Below are 22822 nucleotides of genomic sequence, written 5' to 3' on the forward strand. Positions count from 1 at the left end.
AGAAGGATCCAGTCAATGATGGTTTCTTTACTGTTTGGTTTGTGGATTCTAGTAGGTGTGGTTATTATTTGTGTGAATCCATAAAGATTTATGTGATTGGTAGGATTGGTGGAATTACAGGTAGCCCAGTCTATATTAAAGTCACCTAACACAATGGTTTCTTGGGGTAGGTGGATAGAGAGGTAACCAAGTATTTTTTCAAGAGCATAGATGTTATGTCCTGGGGGGAGATAGGTGCAAATTAGATAGATTTGGAGCTATTTATTTGTAGTTTTGCAGTAAGGGTTTCAGAATTAGTTTCTGAGGGTAGGGTCAATTTGAAGGGTGAAAGTTGGAGTTCAGATTTGTTAGTCCAGGGTAGGAGCCTTATAAATCTAGTAATTTCACTGACAGAAGGCTACCTACCAATCACTGAGAGCATTCCTTTCCAAGCCTAACTAGATAGATAATTGTTGACAATCATGGTATCTTTTTTTGTATTCCACCCATAGTTAAAACCCACAGTGATGTACACAGATAATGGCACCTTCACCTATGACCTAAGAGTACAACTCAAACTTGGTCATAAAGTCTAGGAAGAATGATTTGTTTACGTACTGAAACTGTAAATGATGTACTTATTTAAAAAAGGTTGGGATGCTGTCCTCAGTGACCCAGTTCTGCTCAGAATATTAGAAAATAGTTGTCTGATATTAATATCTGCACTCATGTATAGCTACTGGTAAGTCAAAAATAATACAAGTAAATTTGTAAAACTCTTTGATATAACTATAAAAATGATAAATTATACAGCAGAAAAAGTACTGTCTATCTTTCTGTTTTAACCTTGTGATAAAACATATCTACATTGCATAATGTGCAAAAAATACTTATTTTTCATATAAAAAACTTAAAAGATCTACAGCCCTGGGTATACTCCAAATCTATCCCAGAGAAGGTCAAGTAATATCAGGCTGCATGCTAAACTGAAGTGTGAGGTAAGTGTGTAAAGTGTATGAAACCACCAGGCAGAACAGCTGCTGATGTCACAGTTGTTATGGGTATAAGTTAGGCTTGGAAAGGAATGCTCTCAGTGATTGGTAGGTAGCCTTCTGCTAGTGAAATTATTAGATTTATAAGGCTCCTACCCTGGGAACGAGCAAATGGACTTTAGGAAACTCAGCTTGGCTGTGCAATGAATGGGCCTAGCTGTCATCCAGTGTCAAGAATGAATAGAATGGGTGCAGAGTACATGATCTGGGTGGATTTTATGAAAATGAAGAAAATCCAGATCAAAGAACTGATGTTGGAGCTTTAAAATAAGAGAATATTTATTTAGAGTATGTGCCTGATTTTCTGCATTTGTCATTTATTGTCTTTTGACTTTGTCCCTGATTCTTGCTCTAAGAGGCTGAGAGGTGTTTTAACCACAATCAAGTAAAGTGCAGACAGCAAAGTGGTTATAACTTCCGGTTTGGGGTAGACATAGAGATGGGTGGCTGCCTGCGGTTGAAAGTAACTTACCATCTTGTTGGTTGTTAAGTTTAAACAGTTGGGATTTGCAGGAGCTGTGAGCAGTTTTGCAAAGTAAATTGGAACACATGAGCTGCTGTGTACTTTGAATGAAACAAAGTAACATTATTGTGCACATCAATATTTTTTGCCACAATTTGACATCTGATGTATACAGCCAGTAATGCTGTTTGTGGATAGGAATGGATGATTGTTTAGGCATGATTAAGTTAAACAATCACAAGCCTTGCTTTGTAGTTTGTATTCATGTGAAAGAAGGTTGACTACTTGTAGCTGTTTTTGTGTGAAACAAAGATGACATTTATAGCTCACAAATGTTTGTCATTTTACAAAATGCACCTGATTTTTCCTCATATTTTCAATCTGTTCCTCATAAAATTTATGGTTTTCTACTGTATCATTGAGGACTTTAGTCCTTTAATAATGGCAGACAATTGGGTTTCAGGCTTCACAGCCTTCAGAAAATGTATGATTGTGTAAAACATGTTATTCTAACAATTTTTTAAATAAAAACATCTTTATTAAATTATCACTTAAGACACAGGCAATCATACATCTTTATTCTAAGCATTTTAAATATATGTGACATATTTAACATTTGCTTTGGCTTTCTCTCCGATTATGCTAAGAAGTCAAGAGGTATTGTTTATCGTAATCAGGTAAGGTGCACACAACAAAATGGCTATACCTACTATAGGGGTGGGACTAGAGATGGGAGCCTTCTGTAAATTAAGGGTTGTTAATCAGACTTAGGTTCATAGGTTCATAGGTTCATACTAGGCTATCTGCCCAAGGGCATTTATAAGCCTAGCCCATAGTTATGTGGCTTTCGCCACCCCTTTAGTTTGAATAAAAACTATGCCTATCATTTTGCTGTGCCTCTGTCAAGCAGTGACACTGAAGTAATCCCTGGGGTATATCTGCAATCTCCCATCCATTGGTCAAGATTCCTCTTGAACAAGGCCAGAGAGGTGCTCTGCCTCACATGTACCGGGATTTTGTTCCACAGCATAGGGAGTCTCTGGGTGATGAATCTGTCCCTCCAGCACATTCTATTTATAACCGTGTCAAGGTTTAAGTCTCCGCCCTTGTGGTTCTGAGGATCTAGATTTTTGAGGTGAAGCATATTCATCAAATCTGGGTTTGACATGGCCTTATATGTCAGGCACAGGTCACCTCTGAGCAAGCGGTATGAGACTGAATAGAGCTGGAGTTCTTTCAGTCGGGCAGCATAAGACATATTTTTGAGACCCTTTATCCTTTTGGTGAGGAACTTTTGGGGCCTTTCAAGCTGCAGCAGGTGTCTGGTCAGATACATTCGAACGGGCATTGTACTCAATCATAGCTCTAATTAGTGATGAGTTCAGGGCGACGATGACCTCCCTTCATCTAGATGTGAATCCCTTCATGATCAGGTGGGTGATATAGAAGGTTTTCCTAACTACTTTAGCAACATGAGTGTCAAAGGAAAGGCTACTGTCAACCTGGGTCCCCAGATCTCTGATGACTTTTTCTGTGCTCAGTGGATTGCCACCTATATGGTAGCTAGGGGTAACCTTGTTTTTCCCGAAGGGTATGACTATGCATTTTTGGCGTTTAACTTCAGGCCATGGCTCTGGCACCAGTTATCCATTTCTGTGAGGCCCTTCTGGAGGATATCTGTGTCAGATGTGTTTTCGACTATGGCGCCCAGTTTGCAGTCATCTGCAAACTTTGTCAGCCATAACCCTCCTGTGTTTGCTTGTACTTCAGAAAAGTAGATGCCGAACAAGAGTGGACCCAGGACTGAGCCCTGTGGGACACCACTTGTGACAGGCTTTGAGTCTGACATGGCTCCAGCAACTCTGACCCTGTGGGTTCTGTCACTTAGCCAGTTTGCAACCCATCTTGTGATGTATGGGTTTACATTCAAGCTGATGAGTTTTTCGATGATACCTGAGTGGGGTATTGTGTCAAGGCCTTTGCCAGGTCGAGGTAGGCTGTATGGACTGCCTTTCCCTCATCAATGGCCTTGGTGACTGTCTCGAAAAGTCAACCAAGTTTAAGAGGCAGGATCTGCCTTTGACAAAGCCAAACTGGGTTGGATCCAAAGTCTGCAAGTTCCCTATGTCTTTATTTATGAGTTCCATTATGATCCTCTCCATGGCTTTGCAGATAAGGCTTGTCAAGCTAATGGGGCGATAATTTCCAGGGTCTGTGGAGGCACCGCCCTTATGAAGTGGGACCACAGTCGCCGTGCACCACTCCTTGGGTACGTATCCTGAGGTGAGGCTAAGATTAAACAGCTGTCCTAACTGTGGGTTTAATTCCTCGTTGAGTTCATGAAGCACACAGGGGACACCATCCGTCCCATGGATGCTGTGTTTTTGCCTTAGGGAGGGAAGTTCTCACCTGGGCGTTGGAGATGTTTGGGGGCTACAATCCTCTGGAATAGATAGCTCTCCTTTTGGGGGGAGGGGGGGGAGCAGTTTGCACTGAACCTGTCAGCCAGTATGTTGGCAATGTGTGTAGGTTCAGTAATTTTCACATCATTTTGAACTAATTCTGAGCATATCTGGGAGTTTCCTCCTAGGTTTCTAACATAGCTAAAGAAGGCCTTATGATTCTCTTTAGAGTCCTTGGCGATTTTTCTCTCAAAATTTGCCTTGGATGATTTTATGAGAGCTCTTAGTTTTTTACTTATAATGATCAAAGGTGTCTTACCTTTCAAGGATTTTGCTCTATCTTGTAGTAGCTTCCTCCTTTGTTGTAGAGCTTGTTTATGGCTGGGGTCCACCAGACTGGATGCTTGCCTTTGGTACAGAGAGTCTTAGTTTTGTTTGGGATTGCCTGATCCATGCAGTCCTGTAGGTGCTGGTAGAAGGCATTTGTAAGTGATTCAGCGGTTTGAGTAATGTTTACCACTGGCTCAGGGGCCTTAAAGGAGACCACACTAGTTTTTAGAAGTGTGAAATCGGCTTTTGAGAAGTTTTTCACTGTGGTCTTTTTGTTTCAGGTGGGGCGGGATGAGGACCTCCAGCGAGATTAGTTTATGATCTGATCTCACCAGTGAGGGTATACTTCGGTGTTGAACATTTTGATCCCATGTTCGTGATGATGAGATCAAGTATGTTTTCTCCTCTTGTGGGGATGGTGACTAGTTGTTCCATGGCATTTGAGTTTATGAACTCCAGGAATCTTTGGGTTAGAGTGTTCGGGCTTGAGTAGTGTTCCCAGTCTATATTAGGGTAGTTGAAGTCACCTAGTATGATGGTGTTTGGAGATACATTTATCCTCCAATGTTTTCAGGAAGGCCATGTGAGGTTCCTGAGTTTGAGAGGGTGGCCTGTAACATGCTACAAATTGCAGAGCAGTCTTGCCTATGGTTAATTGCACCTGGATGGTCTCCGATGCATCGTGCGTTGCCACCAACCTTGAGGTGTGGGTGTCCTTTATGAATATGGACACCCCTCCTTTCTTGGTGTTGTCCGGATTTTGGGGCGGGCATGATATGAGGTGAAACCTGTTAGTGCTGGGGTGCTCTCAGGAGCCTTGAACCAGGTTTCTGTCACAGCACAGACATCGATGTTCTCCATATTGAGAAGGGCCTCGAAAAGTGCATCTTGAGATTGAGACTTCTGGCATTGAGCAGCATTACCCTTAGTTTTTTCCTTTTGGTGTTCTAGGGTGGTAGGTTTAGAATTTGAGCCTTGCCTAAAAAGGCACTATGGGGGTGGCAAGAGCCTTTGCCAATATCCGGAAGCCCAGGGTGACAGGTGCAAGCTGTCCCTTGCGGCAGTGTGGCTTGTCCAGCATGTCATCCCAGGCAGACAGACATTGGATCCCCTTTGAATGACACCAGAATTTAAGCCAATTATTAAAGCTGATCATCTTATCACTGTATTGTGGCATCATTCTAGGTGAAGGTAGGATACTGCTCAAGGTCAGGGTCATACCTGCCTGGGCTACATAATCAGAGAGCTCCTCGATGTCCCTTTTCATGTAGTCCAAGGAGGTACGTCTCAGGTCGTTGACACCAGCGTGGACAATGACAGATTCAGACTTGTACCTGCTGTTGAGAGACCTGAGTGCTTGCGTTATGTGGCAGATTCTAGCGCCCGACAGGCAGCTTACTGTGACCTTCTCTTTACTCAGTCTGGTGAGCGGGACGTCAGTGTGTCTGACTATGGAATCACCAATGACAAGTGTGTCTGGCATTTTGTTTGGCCTTAAGGGCTGTGACTGTTTGACACTCTGACTGTGTGGTCTATGTGTTGCATGTGTTGGGTCGTGAGGTGGTAGTTGTTTGGGTGTCTGCTTTGGTGGCCTCTGCTGTTTTGGTAAATTTTTGATCAGAGCCTCCGAGTATGTCTTTGTGTGAGTATGTGTATGATTTGAAGTTGTGATGGTACCATGTGTGACTGGGTATGTATTGTGTGTGGTTACCTTCTCCTCCTGTCTGGTCTTGCCAGTCCTATGTTGAGAGAGCTCAGCCTCCAGTTTGGCCGTATAGTTGCATCTCTCGCATGTATTTGTGTTTTGTGGGAGAAGGAGAGGATTGTCTGTGTACATGAGGCAGTTGTAACATTGCCTCAATATTCCCAGGTTCACCAGTTGAGCTGGAGAGGACACTAGCAACTGATCCCTCGACATACTAGAAGTAGTAGATAAAGAGACTTTCAAAGGACTCGGGGAAGTAGGTTTTAGGCTGGTGGGGTACTATCTATAATAAGAGTGCTTTATCAAGGTGCAAGTACTGTAGGAGTAAGTGCTAGGCTTTACAGATGGAGAATAGTCTACTTGGGAATCAAGTAGAGATGAACTTTTCAGTTATAAGATATGCTGGTTAGATCAGCAGTACAGCTCGAGGAAGGTAGTTTTAAGGGAAAATTGGAAGAGTGGAATTTAGATGGCCCAAATAGTTTAACCTTGTTTGCTCTTGTGTGCAACAGTGGTAACTGCTAAATGGGGCTGAAGGGAGCTAGGAATTGGCCCAAACGACCCAATGGACTACTAGTTTCTGGCTGAAATCACACCAAATCAGACAAACAAAAGGCCGCCTCACTCTCCCCTGAAACTTCCCTCCTTCCTAATAAGGCAATGGATCAGTAACTTCAACTATGAAGTAGTAATGTTTTTGCCTGCTTAATATTACTCACATTCTTCATCAGTACTGTAGTGTACATCACTTTATATTACTTTGTATTCATTTTATCTGTGCTTAACCTGAAAGAGGTCCACCTGGATAAGTGCTCTATCCCAGTCAACAAATGATAAATATAAAAAAATGTAACTTACCCTCTTCTTGGTTACTCAGTTTAAAACTTCTTTTTAGGACTAATGTGCACTTATGGAAAGCAAGCTGTGATACCTTATTGTCAATATTGTTACCACAATTGGGTATTTAAGTAATGCACATTCAAGTGGCTGTAACTGATAGGTATGGACATTGGTAGATTGTAATGAAAGCAGTTGGAGATGTCTTTTATTGGTGAAATGTTATAAAATGGGTAATTCCTTACTGGTTAGTAAATTTTGTTTCACTTCCTAAAGAGAACACCCGTACTTCTGCATGGTCAAAAAAGTGTTGGGTGACCCATATCTGAAAACCACTCAGGGCCCAAAGTACACTTAATCCATCACTGAGTGTATGTTCTGAATTTCAAACAAAAACTTTGCACTGGTCCAGAGCACAGAATCACAGCATGGTTACTAATTTTTAAATTTACTTATTTTAATATTGTAAACTTTATACTGAGCTGCTCCACGTATTCCCTTTTTGAAAACAGATATTATTCAACAGCAGGATCTTACTGGATTGGTCATCTATGATGATGTCCCCAAGGTCATTGTCACCCAGAGTGGTTTCTCCCAACATTTCTTTTGGTAGGCATCTGAACTAATGTTCTACAGGGATTAGCCCAGTTTGCTACCTATGACTGTAAATGTTTCCTAGGGATATGACGTCTTGCCATGACAAGTATTCAGGAAGACAGTTTAGTCATTTAGGCTGTACAGCAGGGGCTAGGCTGGTGTCATTCAAACCTTTCAAACAGTCCAGAACTTGTCTAGTCCATTGTTTACATGTTCTTTTTCCCTTCTCACCTTCAAACATTTGTATGTTTAGCCAGAAAACTGCAGTGAATCTTGTATGTCAGGGGTCATTGTTGTACTGGTTATCCCCCCATCCACACTACCAAAAAGGAAGGATCCTAGGCATTCATCCCTCTCCCTCTTTACTGCGGGCTCAATGCTGATTCCAGTGAACAAGTACTATAGACTGGTGCCCTGCCTTGGTGCTGTAAGACTGACCTTTACTCATTCTGTCGTACATGAAGTGATGCACGAACACAAATGCTACAGTAATGTGTAGCCACTCAACTTGATTCTTTCTGTGTTTGTTTTCCAGGAAGATGCTTATAGTGTGGAACAATATGTCATACAAGAGTTTACAAAACTGCACTTGTTCCTACATGAGAGGGAGGAAAAACTACTGCAACAGCTTAAACGTAAAGAAGCAGCAATTCTGGCAGAGATGGAAGAAAACACCGAATGCACAAAAAGTGATGCCGTGGCCACCCATGTGATGGTATCTGGTGCTAACTTGGAGAGCAGGAAGGAAATGGTTGAACCTCTGGAAGAGATGCAGAAAAGTACTGAGTACTTTAAAAATTACGTTAATGCCACTAATAAAGCAGTGCAGGATGAGAGGTCAGATCCCAGAAAATGGGGATCAGTTGGTTTTCTATCAGTAAGTCTATTTTTCACTTCTGCTTCTACATGTACTTTATTTTATACAGTGGAATTTAGGGTTTGCAGCTGACAAGTAGAAACATTTTAGGTAATGGCAGCAGTCTAAATTATGGAAAGCAGTATGCTTAACTTTTAATTACTTGCATTCGCATTTTTAAATGCTGTATGCAGACATGTAACAATCTTTGTGTATAAATGTATGTAATTTATATACACAAGTTTTGGGATGTAATTGCAAATAGCATATCATGGCAGTGTAGCGTAAGTATGTTCTTCCTTATTTATTTCAGAAGTATACTTTATAAAAATAATGCTAAACACTAAGAAGTCACCTTATTGAAACATTTATCCATTTATTTCTGATTGTTGTGTGGGAAATTTGAGCTGACTGTAGTCCATTAGTAGTGGAAGCCAGTGGGCAACAGCTCCATCTGAATTTAATGGAAGAGTACAGAGATTAACAGGTGTATTCATTGTAGTAAACACAGATGCACAGAGGTAAACACATTAATACTAATATGCTGCAATGAAGGCAAGCTATACATGATTTTAAACAAAATATGAATGAGTACTATGTATTTGATTAACGTCTGTTGGTGTGGAACATGATGGTGGACTGCGTAGCTCTGTTACTGTGTGTTGTTAATCTTCTACAGCCCTTATCAGGACTTTTTAGCTTTTTTTTTTTTGACTTTCATACTGCTGAAGGTGTGAGGTTTTGTGCTGAAAGTGTGATGTTTTGTGCTGAAGGTGTGAGGTTTTGCCAACTTAATGCTTTTCTGCTGCTCACTGTTTGATAATTTGAGTTTGTACTTTGAGAAAGTCTCACAACCCCATTCCTCTGCCTTGGTCTTTTTTTCTACAGGGCACTTTCTGCATTTGGCATCTTCTCATTTGTAGAATTGGAGTGAGTGCCATCTTGCTATATTGTTCCTGTTTATAGACTGGCCAAACAAGTGATTAGCAGTATGAAAAGTTGTCATACTTGGATGAGTTTTGCATACAACATCAGAATAACAAGTTCTGCAGTGTATGAGTGCATTTGAGTGGTGCAGATTGTTTCTTCTGCATGCATATATTATTGCCCTTCTCTGTATATACTTCATTGGTCTGGCTAATTTTATTTTTGGGGACATTTGAGTTTTACTGCTCATGCCTGTGTTGTACTGATGCATAGTGTATTTCACATGCTGGTGTTCTGTTTCTTATTTTGGCAGTGTGATACTTTTTAAAAGATCATTCCAGCAGCCTGTGATTTGTTTTTCCTTGGGAAGGAACCAGGTACTCTACAGGGGGGCTTTTCTCTGAAATCTTTCCTGTGTTTATTTAGCTTATGCTAACCTGCCTGTTTTTAGATGGTTGTGTTTGTAGATTTTATTTCTTTTGTTTTTGGAATCTTTACATAATGTCCATATGTTCCTTCACTTAAATGGAGTTATAGCACATTTAATTATTAATTTGCCTAGCTTAGGTGGCTCTCTGGATATCTTGACTTATTTGGGAGTTTGCTTCTTCCCTCACTACATGGGTCAGTTGTATTTAGTTACTGAAGTAACTTTTGGTTATATTTGAACCATACTGTTCCTGGCATGTTCAGTCTGCAGAGTCTAGCCTGTGTTTACTTGATTTTGGTTCATTAATCGGGATTCTTTACGTTATTTATGATCTGTGCTGTGGAAGGATTATTTTGACTCATCTGATTATATTACATATTCCTTCGTCGGAGTTAAAAGTTGGAGACAAATGCCTCTGATGATCTACTTGGTTAATATCTTAAAATAGTAGCTGAGGCTACTGCATTGTCCAGTTTCAGTTCAATAAATCCATCAATATCTGATAATAAAGTCACCTCGCTGTGGGGAAAAAAACAATCATTAATCCATGGCACAAAGGTAGAATCAATACAGATCTTTCAAGCTATTGGGGAATTGCCATTTTATGTCCCGTGTCAAAAAAATTAGAAAACTGAATTCATAAGCAACTTTTCAACTATCTAATAAATAACCCACTTCTGTCCTCAACCTGACAAGGCTTCTGCCCTCATCACTGCATAGCGGTTGCTTTAACGTTTGTTAAACATCCATAGAAATTCCAGAAACTGAATTTCCACCATCTTGCTAGACTTATAAACAACAAAAACAGCAAGGAACTGGCAAAAAAAAATGTTGTTGATCCAACTTAAAACCAGCTTTATTAATCAAGTAAAAAACAGTACTAAGTACTTTCATGGGTTGTAATCTGAAGGACTTCTTCAGAGTACATCTTGTTGTTTGCTGTTGGATTTTTATACATCCCATTTACTAATCACATGACAACAATCACATATAAAATAATTTCTTAAATGCTTCATTATACTTCATATCAAAACATCAACATTGCAAAAAATCTTTTAAAAAAATTTCACCTTTAAACATCTTTACATAGCAGGATTACTGAAACATTTGTAACATAAACTGAAACCTTCATATGTTTATATTTTAGCTGCCTTTCATTTTAACACACTCATAAGGGATAAAGTGGCATTCACACCAGGTTTGTTATTATAGCAATAACCCACACCTGGGTGTGGGTAATGCTGGATTTACCCACGGTTGGCGTGGTTCGCCCGAGGGACCAGACAAAGACAACCGTGGGTAAATCCCGTATTACCCACACCCAGAAGTGGGTTATTGCTATTATACTATGACATTATTTAAGAAAAGAAATAATTACTTTTCTTAAATAATGGCATTGTATAATGCCTCTTTGCTGCCCTTCCGCAGCTGTCTGGTATCCGCGGCAGTTCTGATGTACTGAGCATTCCTACGCAGTACATCAGAGCTGTGGCCAAATGCAACGGAGAAAGCAAGATCTTTGTTGCTTTTTATTGTTTTGCTATGTTAAATGGGTTTAACATAGCGAGACAGCTTTAAAATAAGCAACGGAGATGTCCGTTGCTTATTTTAAAGCTGTCTCGCTATGTTAAACCCATTTAACATAGCGAGATAGGTTTAAAAAAAAGCAACGGAGAAAGCAAGATCTCCGTTGCTTTACTTGTGTCGCTATGTTAAAGGAGTTTAACATAGCGAGACAGCTTTAAAAAAAGCAACGGAGATCTCCGTTGCTTTTTTTAAACCTGTGTCTCTATGTTAAACTCTTTTAACATAGCGAGACAGTGTTTTAGAAACAGACTTATACTAATGGAAAAAGTCCGGGCGACCGGACCTTTTTCCATTAGTATAAGTCGATTTACAACGTGCACGCTGGCCAATCAGCGTGCACGTTTTGGAATATTAATGGGGGGTCATGGTATAATAGCATTTAATCTAATCTGCCAACTCAGTTTCTTGTATTCAGTAATATTGTCTATATCCCCACCCCTCACATCCTGTGTCACTTTATCAATTATAAAAAATATATTTTTTTAAATCCATACATTACAATCAGTGCCTGTACAATGCATTTGTAGCTGTCTTTTTCATAATATCATATAATTGTTGATATATTCTGTGTCTCTGCCTTCTTTTTTTTACCAACATAGCAGGCTGAGTATGACACCAAGTTGCTAAATGTACAACACCCACTGTATTACAATTGCACAAACCAGGACTTGCACTAGTCCTCTCAAAATTCTCAACACTCATGTAGGAATCATCATTACTATATCTACAAAATTTACAACCCCACATGATACACAAGTTATTAGGAGTAAAAGTCTGAAGGAATATATTGAAAAAGGAAAGAGTATTGCTCTAAGGGAGCGTTGCAGGTGTAAAATGTCTAAACTGCATGGGTTTCCTCCAGGTGTTCCAGTCTCCTCCTACATTCCAAAGACATGCAGTAGGTGGATTGGGCACTCTAAATTGGACATAGGTGTGGTGGGAAGAACAGCCATGGCAGGGCTAGCAACCTGATGGTGTGAACCTTGCCTCTAGTTGTTTTTTTCTGTTGAAGTGACACCCCAACCCCATGTGCAAAAATTAGGAAAAGAGGTTGTGGATGGATGGCCTGATCATCTGTTTTAAATGATAATCTTTATGTGATTGGCTAGAGGCTCAGTAGTCAAAACAAATAATAAAGGAGACAAAGGATGGTCTTGTTTCATGCCCTTACTTATCTTTAATGACTGAGAAGTAAAAGATCCTAGTTTAACATGAGAATGAATTTCGATAAAGACAATTAGTAAGACTTTGAAATATATCTATTTCTAATGTTTTATTTAATTAAGACCAGTTATTGAACTTAAGGATTTATCTAGATCCAGACTATTCATAGGTAGTTCCTGTTTATTGATATTAGCATAATCAATTAAAGTAATTAATTTTTTTAATGTTGCCTTATGTTTACCAAATTAATATGAAGCCAGTTTGCTCTTCATCTGTTAATGCAGGTAATGTATATTTTTAATCTATTGGCAAGGAATGACATACAAATGCTGTAATCAACATACAGAAGTGATACAGGTCATTAAGAAGAGCATAGAGATGGACATTTGTTCTGTTTTTAATAAGAGAGAATGTATTGTATGTTTCCAAGGTAGAGGTGTGTTAAACATAGTTCTAAGTTCATAGAAATCATATAAAGTACAAGGCAACTAGGCCATGTGGCGACTTACACCTTAACAGTATCCACTCTCAGACCTTACACTGCTTTTTTTCCAAGAAGGGATGGGTCAGTCATGCTGGATGTGAATTTAATGGTAGGGTTAGCATAATGGTTAAGGTCTTCACTTCATCAACACAAGGTACAGTGTTTGATTCTGACCTTTGGTTATTGGCTAGGCTTAAAGTGGCCCTTCAGTGCAGTTAGCCTAGTATTTGCCTATGATTCTATAAACCTATGACTCTGTAACTCCCTTTTAAAGGCAGATAGTGTATGTTCTTCATGTTTCACTGTTGCAATCATCACATTTGGGTTATCTGCCTGCAGGTAGCCCTCGGCCAGTCTAAATACCAGAGTCTTCGGATTTCTGCGTTGGATGCTGTCGGTTCTTCCATGACGTCAGGTCATCAGGGGTATAAAACATGCAGCCGACACCATTACATCAGTCTTTCTTGCCCTGTGGTGCCCGAAGCAGAAGCAGTTCGCAAGTGCTGGTAGGCCATCTCCTGAAATTTTCGTTTTCGAGTTTCAGACCCAAAGTTTTCAAAAAAGATAAGTACCCCGTTGGGGATCCTTTTTCTTGCTCTAACCGATGTCAGTAAAAGTTAACAATTGTCTCACCTGTGGAAAGCAAATACCTCATAGAGATTTTCATTCTTACTGCGTTCCCTGTTTAGGCCCAGACCACAACGTCCCCCGCTGTCGGTTTTGTGCCTTGTTCAGTGGCCGAACTATTTGTTCATTGGGCTATTTTTGCAGCCAGTTACTTTTGTACTTGATCTACATACTCCGAAATGGCTTCATTAAGCCATCCGATTACCGATCTTCTGAAAAAGCATAAGGATAAAGACAGAGACAGACCGCATAAGTCCAAAACTGTCAGCGACACTTCCATTAAGCTAGTCGCCAGTCCACTGGTACTCAATGAGGCACTTTCACAGCCCCTGATACCTGCTACTTCAGATTTGCAGGCCTCTACTGAGACCCATTCGGAATCTGGTGTGCCACGAGATGCTTCTTCGACTATGGAACCTGCGGATGTCTCTACCTTGGATGTGTCCAGAGCCGCTGTGCAGGCACCAGCTTCTGAGGGTGTATTCAGGCCTGCCAACATTCATATTAAACCAAACACAGGAAGAATGAGTGCCTCAGTTCAACAACTTGACCACAATGAAATCAATATAGCTTATTCTAAAATAGGCTTAGCCCTGAATGAACTTATGAGAGATGGGCTAATTAATAAGCAGACTTTGAATATCTCTTTGTGGAAAAAACATTAATACCAGTTATTTTTGGTACTATGAAAGTACATAAAGATACAAATAACCCACCTATTAGGCCTATAGTCTCAGCTAGTGGATCAAAAACATATCCACTAGTTAAATTTGTAGATGAGAAAATTAAGAATGTAGGGATGGATAAAGAATGATTCCTCAAAGATTCATGGGACTTATTAAAAAGTGTAAATAATCAGTTATATAATAAAGATATCACATATCTTACAGTGGATATAATAGACTTATTTTCTGTTATCCCACATCAAATAGGAATGGAGTGGTTCCTAGAAGCTTTGTTAGATACTAATAAATTCAGTTGGAAGGAAGTAAGAGTAATTATGGAAATTTTAGAATTGGTATTGTTATACAACTGTAGTATTTGAAGGAGAATTTTTCAGACAAATTAAAGGAGTAGCTATGGGGGCTTGTTGTGCCCCCAGTTTCGCAAATATAGTATTAAATATATGGGAAAAGAAATTTCTGATAGCATCACCATATACTACTTATTACAACTTTTATAAGCGATACCTAGATGGCTTGTGCTTCTTTTGGCTGGAATCGGACACAAAAATAGAAGAATTCATGAAATATATCAATAACACAACAAATTTTTTTTAAATTTACCCATACAATTAACAAAGATAAGTTAGAATATTTGGATATCACAATATATAAAAATCGGCAAGAAAAGTTTGAGTCTAAAATTTTTAGAAAGGAGACATTCTCTAACTCTTATTTATATTATACTAGTGCCCATCCATTCAAGCAAAAAAGGAACCTTGTTAAGGGACAGTTTATTAGACTATCAAGAATGACTACTATACAAAAAGAGTTTGAGGATGAATGTAACAAATTAAAAGTAATGTTTTTAGACAGAAAGTATCCTATTAAATTAATAGATGTAGTTATGGATGAGGTAAAAATAAGAAGGGGAAAGTGACTTTAGTCCATTGTTAGGAAAGGGGTTTCAAACAAATATGCAAAACATGAATAATGTGAAAGAAAACGACAAATAAGAGAATAACAAAGGGAAGTACAATGGTGCTTATATTATGAACTTTAACTATGAATCGGGCCGTATAAAACACAGAGTGAATAAAAATTGGAAAATGTTTTCAGAATTTTCAGACCTGACGACAATATTTAAACAACCTATCACATTTAGTTGTAGAAGAGGTAGGAATATTAAAAATATGCTAGAAAATAGATCTGGATATAAGTAAGCAAGTCATAGGAAAAAAGGCACTTTTAAATGTGGTAGGTGTAAACAATGTAAATATGTATTAAATGTAGTCACTATTTAAAAGCTAGAATGAGATCCTTTACTAGTAAATTCTATGCCAATTTTGATACTAAAGGGATAGTTTATCTAGCAGAATGCCAAAAATGTAACTCCTTTTATGTGGGTAAAACTGAAAGGGTATTTAAACGACAAATATATGAACTTATATATGACATAAGTAAAAAAGATGTTAATAATGCCCTTTACAAACATACCATAGATTGTAAACAGGGTGTGTTTCTGTTTTATGTTTTAGAAGTTATCCCACAAGATATTACAGGGGGTGATTGGGAAAATAGAATAGAAGTAAGGGAATTGTACTGGCAACTGGTACTAGAGGCTAATAAAAAGCCAGGATTAAATGAACATGTTTCTATGGTTCCTATATTGAAATTAAGAGCAGCTAGACTATGAATTGGATTTTATTATTATATATATTTTTTATATACTTTTTAATATAATTATATAATTATATAACAGGTTTTAGATATATGTAATGTTTTTAGAGAGTATTTTATTGCAGATTAAGTGAAATTATGATGAATGTTTTTTTATAAGTAAAGGTATGTGGTTTATAAATTATAAGAAATACATGTAATTTGCACAAAATGTCACAAGATGGTGCTACTGAGATATATTCATTTCATAGCTTCCTTGTACCTGCATTTAGATTTATATAGGTTCATAGGTTCATACTAGGCTATCTGCCCTAGGGCATTTATAAGCCTAGCCAGAGTTGTGTGGCCTTCACCACCACTTAGGTTGAAGAATACTATACCCATTAGTTTGCCGTGCCTCTGTCCAGCAGTGATACAGAGATGATATCTCCCATCCACTGGTCAAGATTCCTCTTGAACAGAGCCAGCGGTGCTCTGTCTCACATGGACCGGGATTCTGTTCCACAGCATAGGGAGTCTCTGGGTGATGAATCTGTCCCTCCAGCACGTCCTATTTATATCCGTGTTGAGGTTTAAGTCACTTGCTCTTGTGGCTCTGGTGGATTTGGATTTTTTGAGGTGGAGCATGTCCATTAATTCGGGTTGGACATGGCCTTGTATGTCAGGCACAGGTCACCTCTGAGCAGAATAGAGCTGGAGTTTCTTCAGTCGGGCAGCATATGGCATATTTTTGAGCCTTTAACCTTTTGGTGAGGAACTTTTGGGGTCTTTCCAATTGCTGCAGGTGTCAGGTAAGATACATTCTGAATGGGGCATTGTACTCAATCATTGGTCTGATAAGTGAAGAGTAAAGGGGAACAATGACCTCCCTTGATCTGGATGTGAATCCCTTCATAATCAGGTGGGCAATGTAGAAGGTCCTCCTAACCACTTTGGCAATGTGAGTGTCAAAAGAAAGGTTACTGTCAACTTGGGTCCCCAGGTCCCTGATAACCTCTTCTGTGCTTAATGGATTGCCACCTATGTGGTAACTTGGGGTTACCTTGTTTTTACCAAAGGGTATGACTATACATTTTTTGGCATTTAGCTTAAGGCCATGGCTCTGGCACCAGTTATCCATTTCTATGAGACCTCTCTGAAGGATATCTGTGTCTGATGGATTTTCAACTATGGGGCTCAGTTTGCAGTCATCTGCAAACTTTGTCATCCTCCTATGTTTGCCTGCACTTCTGAAAAGTAGATGCCAAACAAGAGGGGGCCCAGGACTGAGCCCTGTGGGACACCACTTGTGACCGGCTTGGAGTCTGACATGGCACCACCAACTCTAACCCTGTGGGTTCTGTCCTTGAGCCAGTTTGCAACCCATATTATGACATATGGGTTTACATTTAAGCTGGTGAGCTTTTCTGTGATATTTGCAAGGTCAAGGTAGGCTGTGTGAACTGCCACCCTCATCAATGGCCTTGGTGACTGTTTCAAAAGTCATCCAAGTTCAAGAGGCATGATCTGCCCGATCCAATGACTGTAGGTCCCCTATGTCTTTATTTATGAGTTCCATTATGATCCTCTCCACAGCTTTGCAGACCAGGCTTGTTAAGCTTATATTACCAGGGTCCGTAGGTAGCACCGCCTTTAGAGGGGACTACCAGCGCTGCCGTGACACCACTCGATCCTGTGGTAAGGCTAAGATTAAACAGCAGCCTCATGTGTGGCTTTAGTTCCTCATTGAGTTGGACACCATCCGTCCCATTGATGCTGTGTTTTTAGCTTTAGAGAGAGCAGCTCTCACCTGGGCATTTGAGATGATTGGGAGGCTACAGTGTGCTGGGATAGATATTTCGGCTTTGGGGGGGGGGGGAGATTTTCACTGAACCTGCCTGCCAGTATGTTTGCAATGTCTGTGGGTTCAGTGATTTTTGTATCATTTTGGACTAATTCTGAGCATATCTGGGAGTTTCCACCCAGATTTCTAACATAGCTAAAGAAGGCCTTATGACTGTCTTTTGAGTCCTTGGCGATTTTCTCTCAAAGTTGGCCTTGGATGATTTTATGAGTGATTTTTACTAGTATTGATCAGAGATGTCTTCCCTTTTAGGAATTTTGCTCTATCTTGTAGTAGCTTTCTCCTCTTGTTGTAAAGTTTGTTTATGGCTGGGGTCCACCAGAAACGGGCGCCTTTGGTGGAAAGGGTCTTGATTTTATTTGGGATTGCTTGATCCATGCAATCCTGGAGGTAAAGCATTTGTAAGGGATTCAGCAAGCTGAGTTGTGGTTTCCAATGGCTCAGGGGCCTTGAAGGATACCACACCAGTCTTAAGAAGTGTGAAGTTGGCTTTTGAGAAGTTCTTCACTGTGGTCTTTTGTTGGGGTGGGGGCGTGTGGAGATTAGTTTATGGTCTGATCTCACCAATGAGGGATATACTTACGGTGTGGAGCATTTTGTCCCCATGTTTGTGATGATCAGGTCTAGTATATTTTCACCTCTTGTGGGAATGGTGACAAGTTGTTCCATAGCATTTGAGTTTATGAACTCCAGGAACCTTTGGGCTAGGGTATTGGGGCTTGAGTAATGTTCCCAGTCTATGTTTGGGTAGTTGAAGTCACCCAATATGATGGTGTTTGGAGAGACATTTATACTCTCCAGTGTCTTCAGGAAGGCTGTGTGGGGTTCCTGAGTTTGAGAGGGTGGCCTGTAACATGCTACAAACTGTAGAGCAGTTTTGCCTATGGTTAATTGCACCTGAATGGTCTCTGATGCTTCATGAGTTGCCACCAGCCTGGAGGTGTGGGTATCCTTGATGAATATGGATACAGGGCCAGAACGCATTATATGAGGTAAAACCTGATAGTGCCGGGTGCTCTCAGGAGCCTTGAACCAGGTTTCAGTCACAGCACAGACATCGATGTTCTCCATACTGAGGAGGGCTTCGAGGCGTGCATCTTGAGATTAGACTTCATTGAGCAGCATTATTTTTCCATTATTGTTTCTAGGGGCGTGGGTTAGAATTTGAGCCTTGTCTAAAAAGGCACTATGGGGTGGCAAGAGCCTTTGCCAATATCCGGAAAACCAGGGTGACAGGTGCAAGCCGCCCCCTGCAGAGAAGGCTTGTCAAGCATGTCATTCCAGGCAGACAGACATTCCTTAGAATGACACCAGAAATTAAGCCAATTATTAAAACTGATAATTTTGTCTCTGTATTGTGGCATCATTCTTGGTGAAGGTAGGATACTGCTCAGGGTCAGGGTCATACCAGCCTGGGCTACATAATCTGAGAGCTCCTTTATGTCTCTTTTAATGTAGTCCATCAGGTCATTCACACCGGCATGGACAATGACTGAGTCATACTTGTACTTGCTGTGGAGTGACCTGAGTGCTTGTGTTATGTGGCGGATTCTACCTCTCCTTGTTCAGTCTGGTGAGTGGGACGCCAGTGTGTCTGACTATGGAGTCACCTATGACAAGTGTGTCTGGCATTGTGTTTGGCCTTAAGGGCTGTGACTGATTTGCACACTGACTTTGTGATCTATGTGTTGCTTGTGTTATGTCATGAGGTGGCAGTTGTTTGGGTGTCTGCTTTGGAGGCCTCTGCTGTTTTGGTAGATTTTTGATCAGTGCCTCCGAGTATGTCTTTGTGTGTTTATGTGTTTGATTTGTAGTTGTGATAGTTCTATGTGAGACTGGGTTTATGGTGTGTGTGGTTACCTTCTCCTCCTGTCTGGTTTTGCCAGTCCTGAGTTGAGAGAGCTCAGCCTCCAGTTTGGCTATATAGTTGCATCTCGCATGTATTTGTGTTTTGTGGGAGGAGGAGAGGGTTGTTCAGTACATGAGGCAATTGTAACATTGCCTCAATATTCTCAGATTCACCAGCTGAGCAGTGACATGCTAGAAGAAATGAAAAGTTTGCTGTGTAACAGAGTCAGAAAGGACCTATAGGGAAGTGGGTACTCAAGGGGTTTTAAGCTTGTGAAGTACTTTGTATAATATAGAAGTGCTTTACCTGACTAAAAAATGCTTTAGGAACAAGTGCTGAGCTTTACAGATAGAGAATAGACTGTTTAGATTACAAGTAGAGCAGTTCTAAGGGAAAAATGAAGAGCAGACCAGAAATAGTTTAACCTTGTTTAACCGGCTCTGCCGATGTGTCTAGTGGCAACTCCGCTAAATGTAGAAAAGGCAATAAGTCAGTAGTACAGGCTAGCACACTTTAGTGGGCAGCCAAACAATTAAATTAAACAGCAAACAAACACTTTTCGACTTGAATTAGACTAATTTCGACTAAAATGTACTTTTAAGTGCAGATAATAAAAAATGCAGTAAATAACTATGAAAACAGTTAAAGCTTGCTCTAGGTAAGCAGTAGAAGGTAAAACAAATATAAAAAACAGCAGGATACTTAATCAGGAAAGCAGTCGCTTTTTTTCAGTTCTCTGTTGCCAGGAAGACTCAATAGGACCACGTGGAGCTGTGTCTGAGCAATATGGCTTCAAAAAATTGCCAGAGGCAGATTTTAACCAGGGAACTTCAAAAGAGCTAGAAATGGTCCAAAATGACCAATTACTACAGCTTCTTGTGCTGAAGTCACTTCCATCAAGGACAGGTAGGCTATTCAAGGCTCCCCACTCTCACTGGTGAGCTAAGAAACTTCCTTCTATCCAAGTAAGGCAATGGACAACACAGGAACTACAACACAGCCCAGGATACAGCAAGGCCTGTAAACTGGTCTAACTAGTTTAGGAGAGGCAGGAAAACAAGGAATATTTTTTGTTTTTTAAATAGAAACACACAGAAATGCAGAAAAGGCAATAAGTCAGTAGTACAGGCTAGCACACTTTAGTGGGCAGCCAAACAATTAAATTAAACAGCAAACAAACACTTTTCGACTTGAATTAGACTAATTTCGACTAAAATGTACTTTTGAAGTTTAAGGAAAATTCCCTTAAAGTAAATAACATGACTTCCTTATTATATACTTATTGGTTAAACATTTCCTTACCTGCATTGCTTTAAGTACTGATTTATATAAGATACAAGATACTTCAGCTATAATGGCTTTGTAATCAAATTGCATGTATAGGATAAATTTGAAGGTTTTTTGAAGGGTTGAATAAATGTATGTTAACCCTGCAAATTAACTTTAAAATTAATCTAGCTAATTAAATGTATTCACTGGTTGGTTAATGAATGTCACAGGCATACATAAAACAAGAGTTTGAAAGTTTTTAGTGTGCTGATGAAGTTGCATTGTTAACGAAAAACATGGAGAAGTATTTCAGCATTTCTCGGTGTATTTGTGTGCCTTTTTATTGAATAAAGTCGGTTCGTGTGACTCGTGGCTCCTAGTGCTTTTGGCATTCATATTAAACCAACACCATTGTTTCCATCCAGAAGTTCTGAATTCCTCAGGCCAAACACTCGCCCTACACCTAGAAAACCGACAACCAAAACCGTAGGCTCAGGCCCATATGCCTCAATAACAAATGCTTAGAATGGCTGAGGACCTCATTACTTTAATTAGGGGAAGTCAGCCTTCCCCCTCTGAGACCTAGAACTGATTTTCTTTCTGATTCTTCTGATCAGGAATCTGATATTTCTGCTCCTTCTGATTTACCAGGATTTGCCCTTATCTACTTATGAGGATTCTGATGCAGAGGATTCCATTCCCTCTGCTTCCTCTCCAGAAGGTTTTTCTTTAAGTGAAACCTTGCATACTCTTAGGGAGCATTTTCCCTGGGAAAGCCAGGATTACTGTGAGTCCAAAAAGAGACTTAGGGAATTCTTACTCCTGCCTCAACACAGACCTCTAGCTATCCCTCCTGTTCTGGACATTGTACATGATGCTTTCTTGGAATCTAGCCTTACCCCAGACACTTTACCTCCAGCTCCCAGAAAACCTGACAGGTACTACAGAGTACCTGACTCTCACAAGTTCCTCTTCAAGAATCCTTCTGCGGACCCAGAGACCATTTCCCAAGGGCCAAAAGGCATTAAGACTACTGCTGCCAAAAAGCCCTATCCCTTCTGATAGAGATTCTAGAGCCTTAAACAGATGGGGTAAGTAGGTATACACTTTTGCTACTTTGGCCATTAGGGCTTTAAATTGCCAGTTTCATATGCTAAAGTATCAGCAGCATATTATGGGGCTACTTAAACAGAAAATTATGTTGATTCCTGACTGTGCTGAACACAAAGAATTGCAAGATTTAATGCATTCTGCAGAACAAGTTGGTAAACATTCTTTGCAATGTGGTTTTGATGCTTAAGAAGCATCTTGCAGGGCTGCTGTGACTAGGTCTGTACTTAAAAGGCATGCTTGGCTTAAGGAACAAAACTTGCCAGATCATGTTAAAGCTAAATTACTGGATGCTCCCTTAAACCAGGACTGCCTTTTTGCCAACAAAGCAGAAGTCCTCAAAAGAATGGAGGAAAAAGCTAAATCTATGCAAACTGTTAAAGATTTCCTACAAGTACAGCCTCCCAAATTCAGTAGGCATTGGCCTTCAAAGAACTGGTTCTATCCAGTCCCTTCCAGGCCTTCTCAATCCAAACCCAGGAACAGCAGACCACCTAGAGTACAGTCTCAGGCTACACACAGATCTAAGCAGTGGGGGGCTCCCACTTCCAAAGCCGGGAGTAGTAAGCCACCCCCTACAGAAAAATGGCACAATGACTTAACCTTAACCCTTCAAAGCCCTGCTCAACTACCTGCTCCCTTAAGAGGAAAACTTGCCCTGCATGCAAAAAGCTGGGAACTCATTACCCAGGACAAATGGGTTTTGAACATAGTTTCCCAAGGATACAGATTCCACTTCCACACGCTACCAACCCCAAATGGTTGGCCAGACCTACACCCAAATCAATGGGTGGAGGCCTAACAGCAAGTTCTCTCTCTTCTCAGTATCACGGTTATTCAACCTGTCCCAGCAGAACAAAGGGGACAAGGTTTTTATTCAAGAATTTTTCTGGTACCCAGAAAAGACAACTCCTGGCGTCCTATCCTGGACCTCTCCATTCTCAACACCTTTCTGGTGGTTCCAAAATT

General features: G+C 40.2%; 1 protein-coding gene across 1 annotated transcript in view; it reads left to right on the forward strand.

Annotated features, from left to right (window-relative positions):
- LOC122790679 overlaps positions 1-22822 on the forward strand; it is an 800254-nt gene that overhangs the window by 655128 nt on the left and 122304 nt on the right. The window contains exon 19 of the mRNA XM_044058202.1: positions 7901-8242. Coding sequence (XP_043914137.1) covers positions 7901-8242 — 342 coding nt within the window. The remainder of the gene's footprint in view (positions 1-7900; positions 8243-22822) is intronic.

Source organism: Protopterus annectens, chromosome 16.part0, assembly GCF_019279795.1.
Source record: "Protopterus annectens isolate FY-2018-M chromosome 16.part0, PAN1.0, whole genome shotgun sequence".
In the NCBI taxonomy this organism is placed as follows: Eukaryota; Metazoa; Chordata; order Ceratodontiformes; family Protopteridae; genus Protopterus; species Protopterus annectens.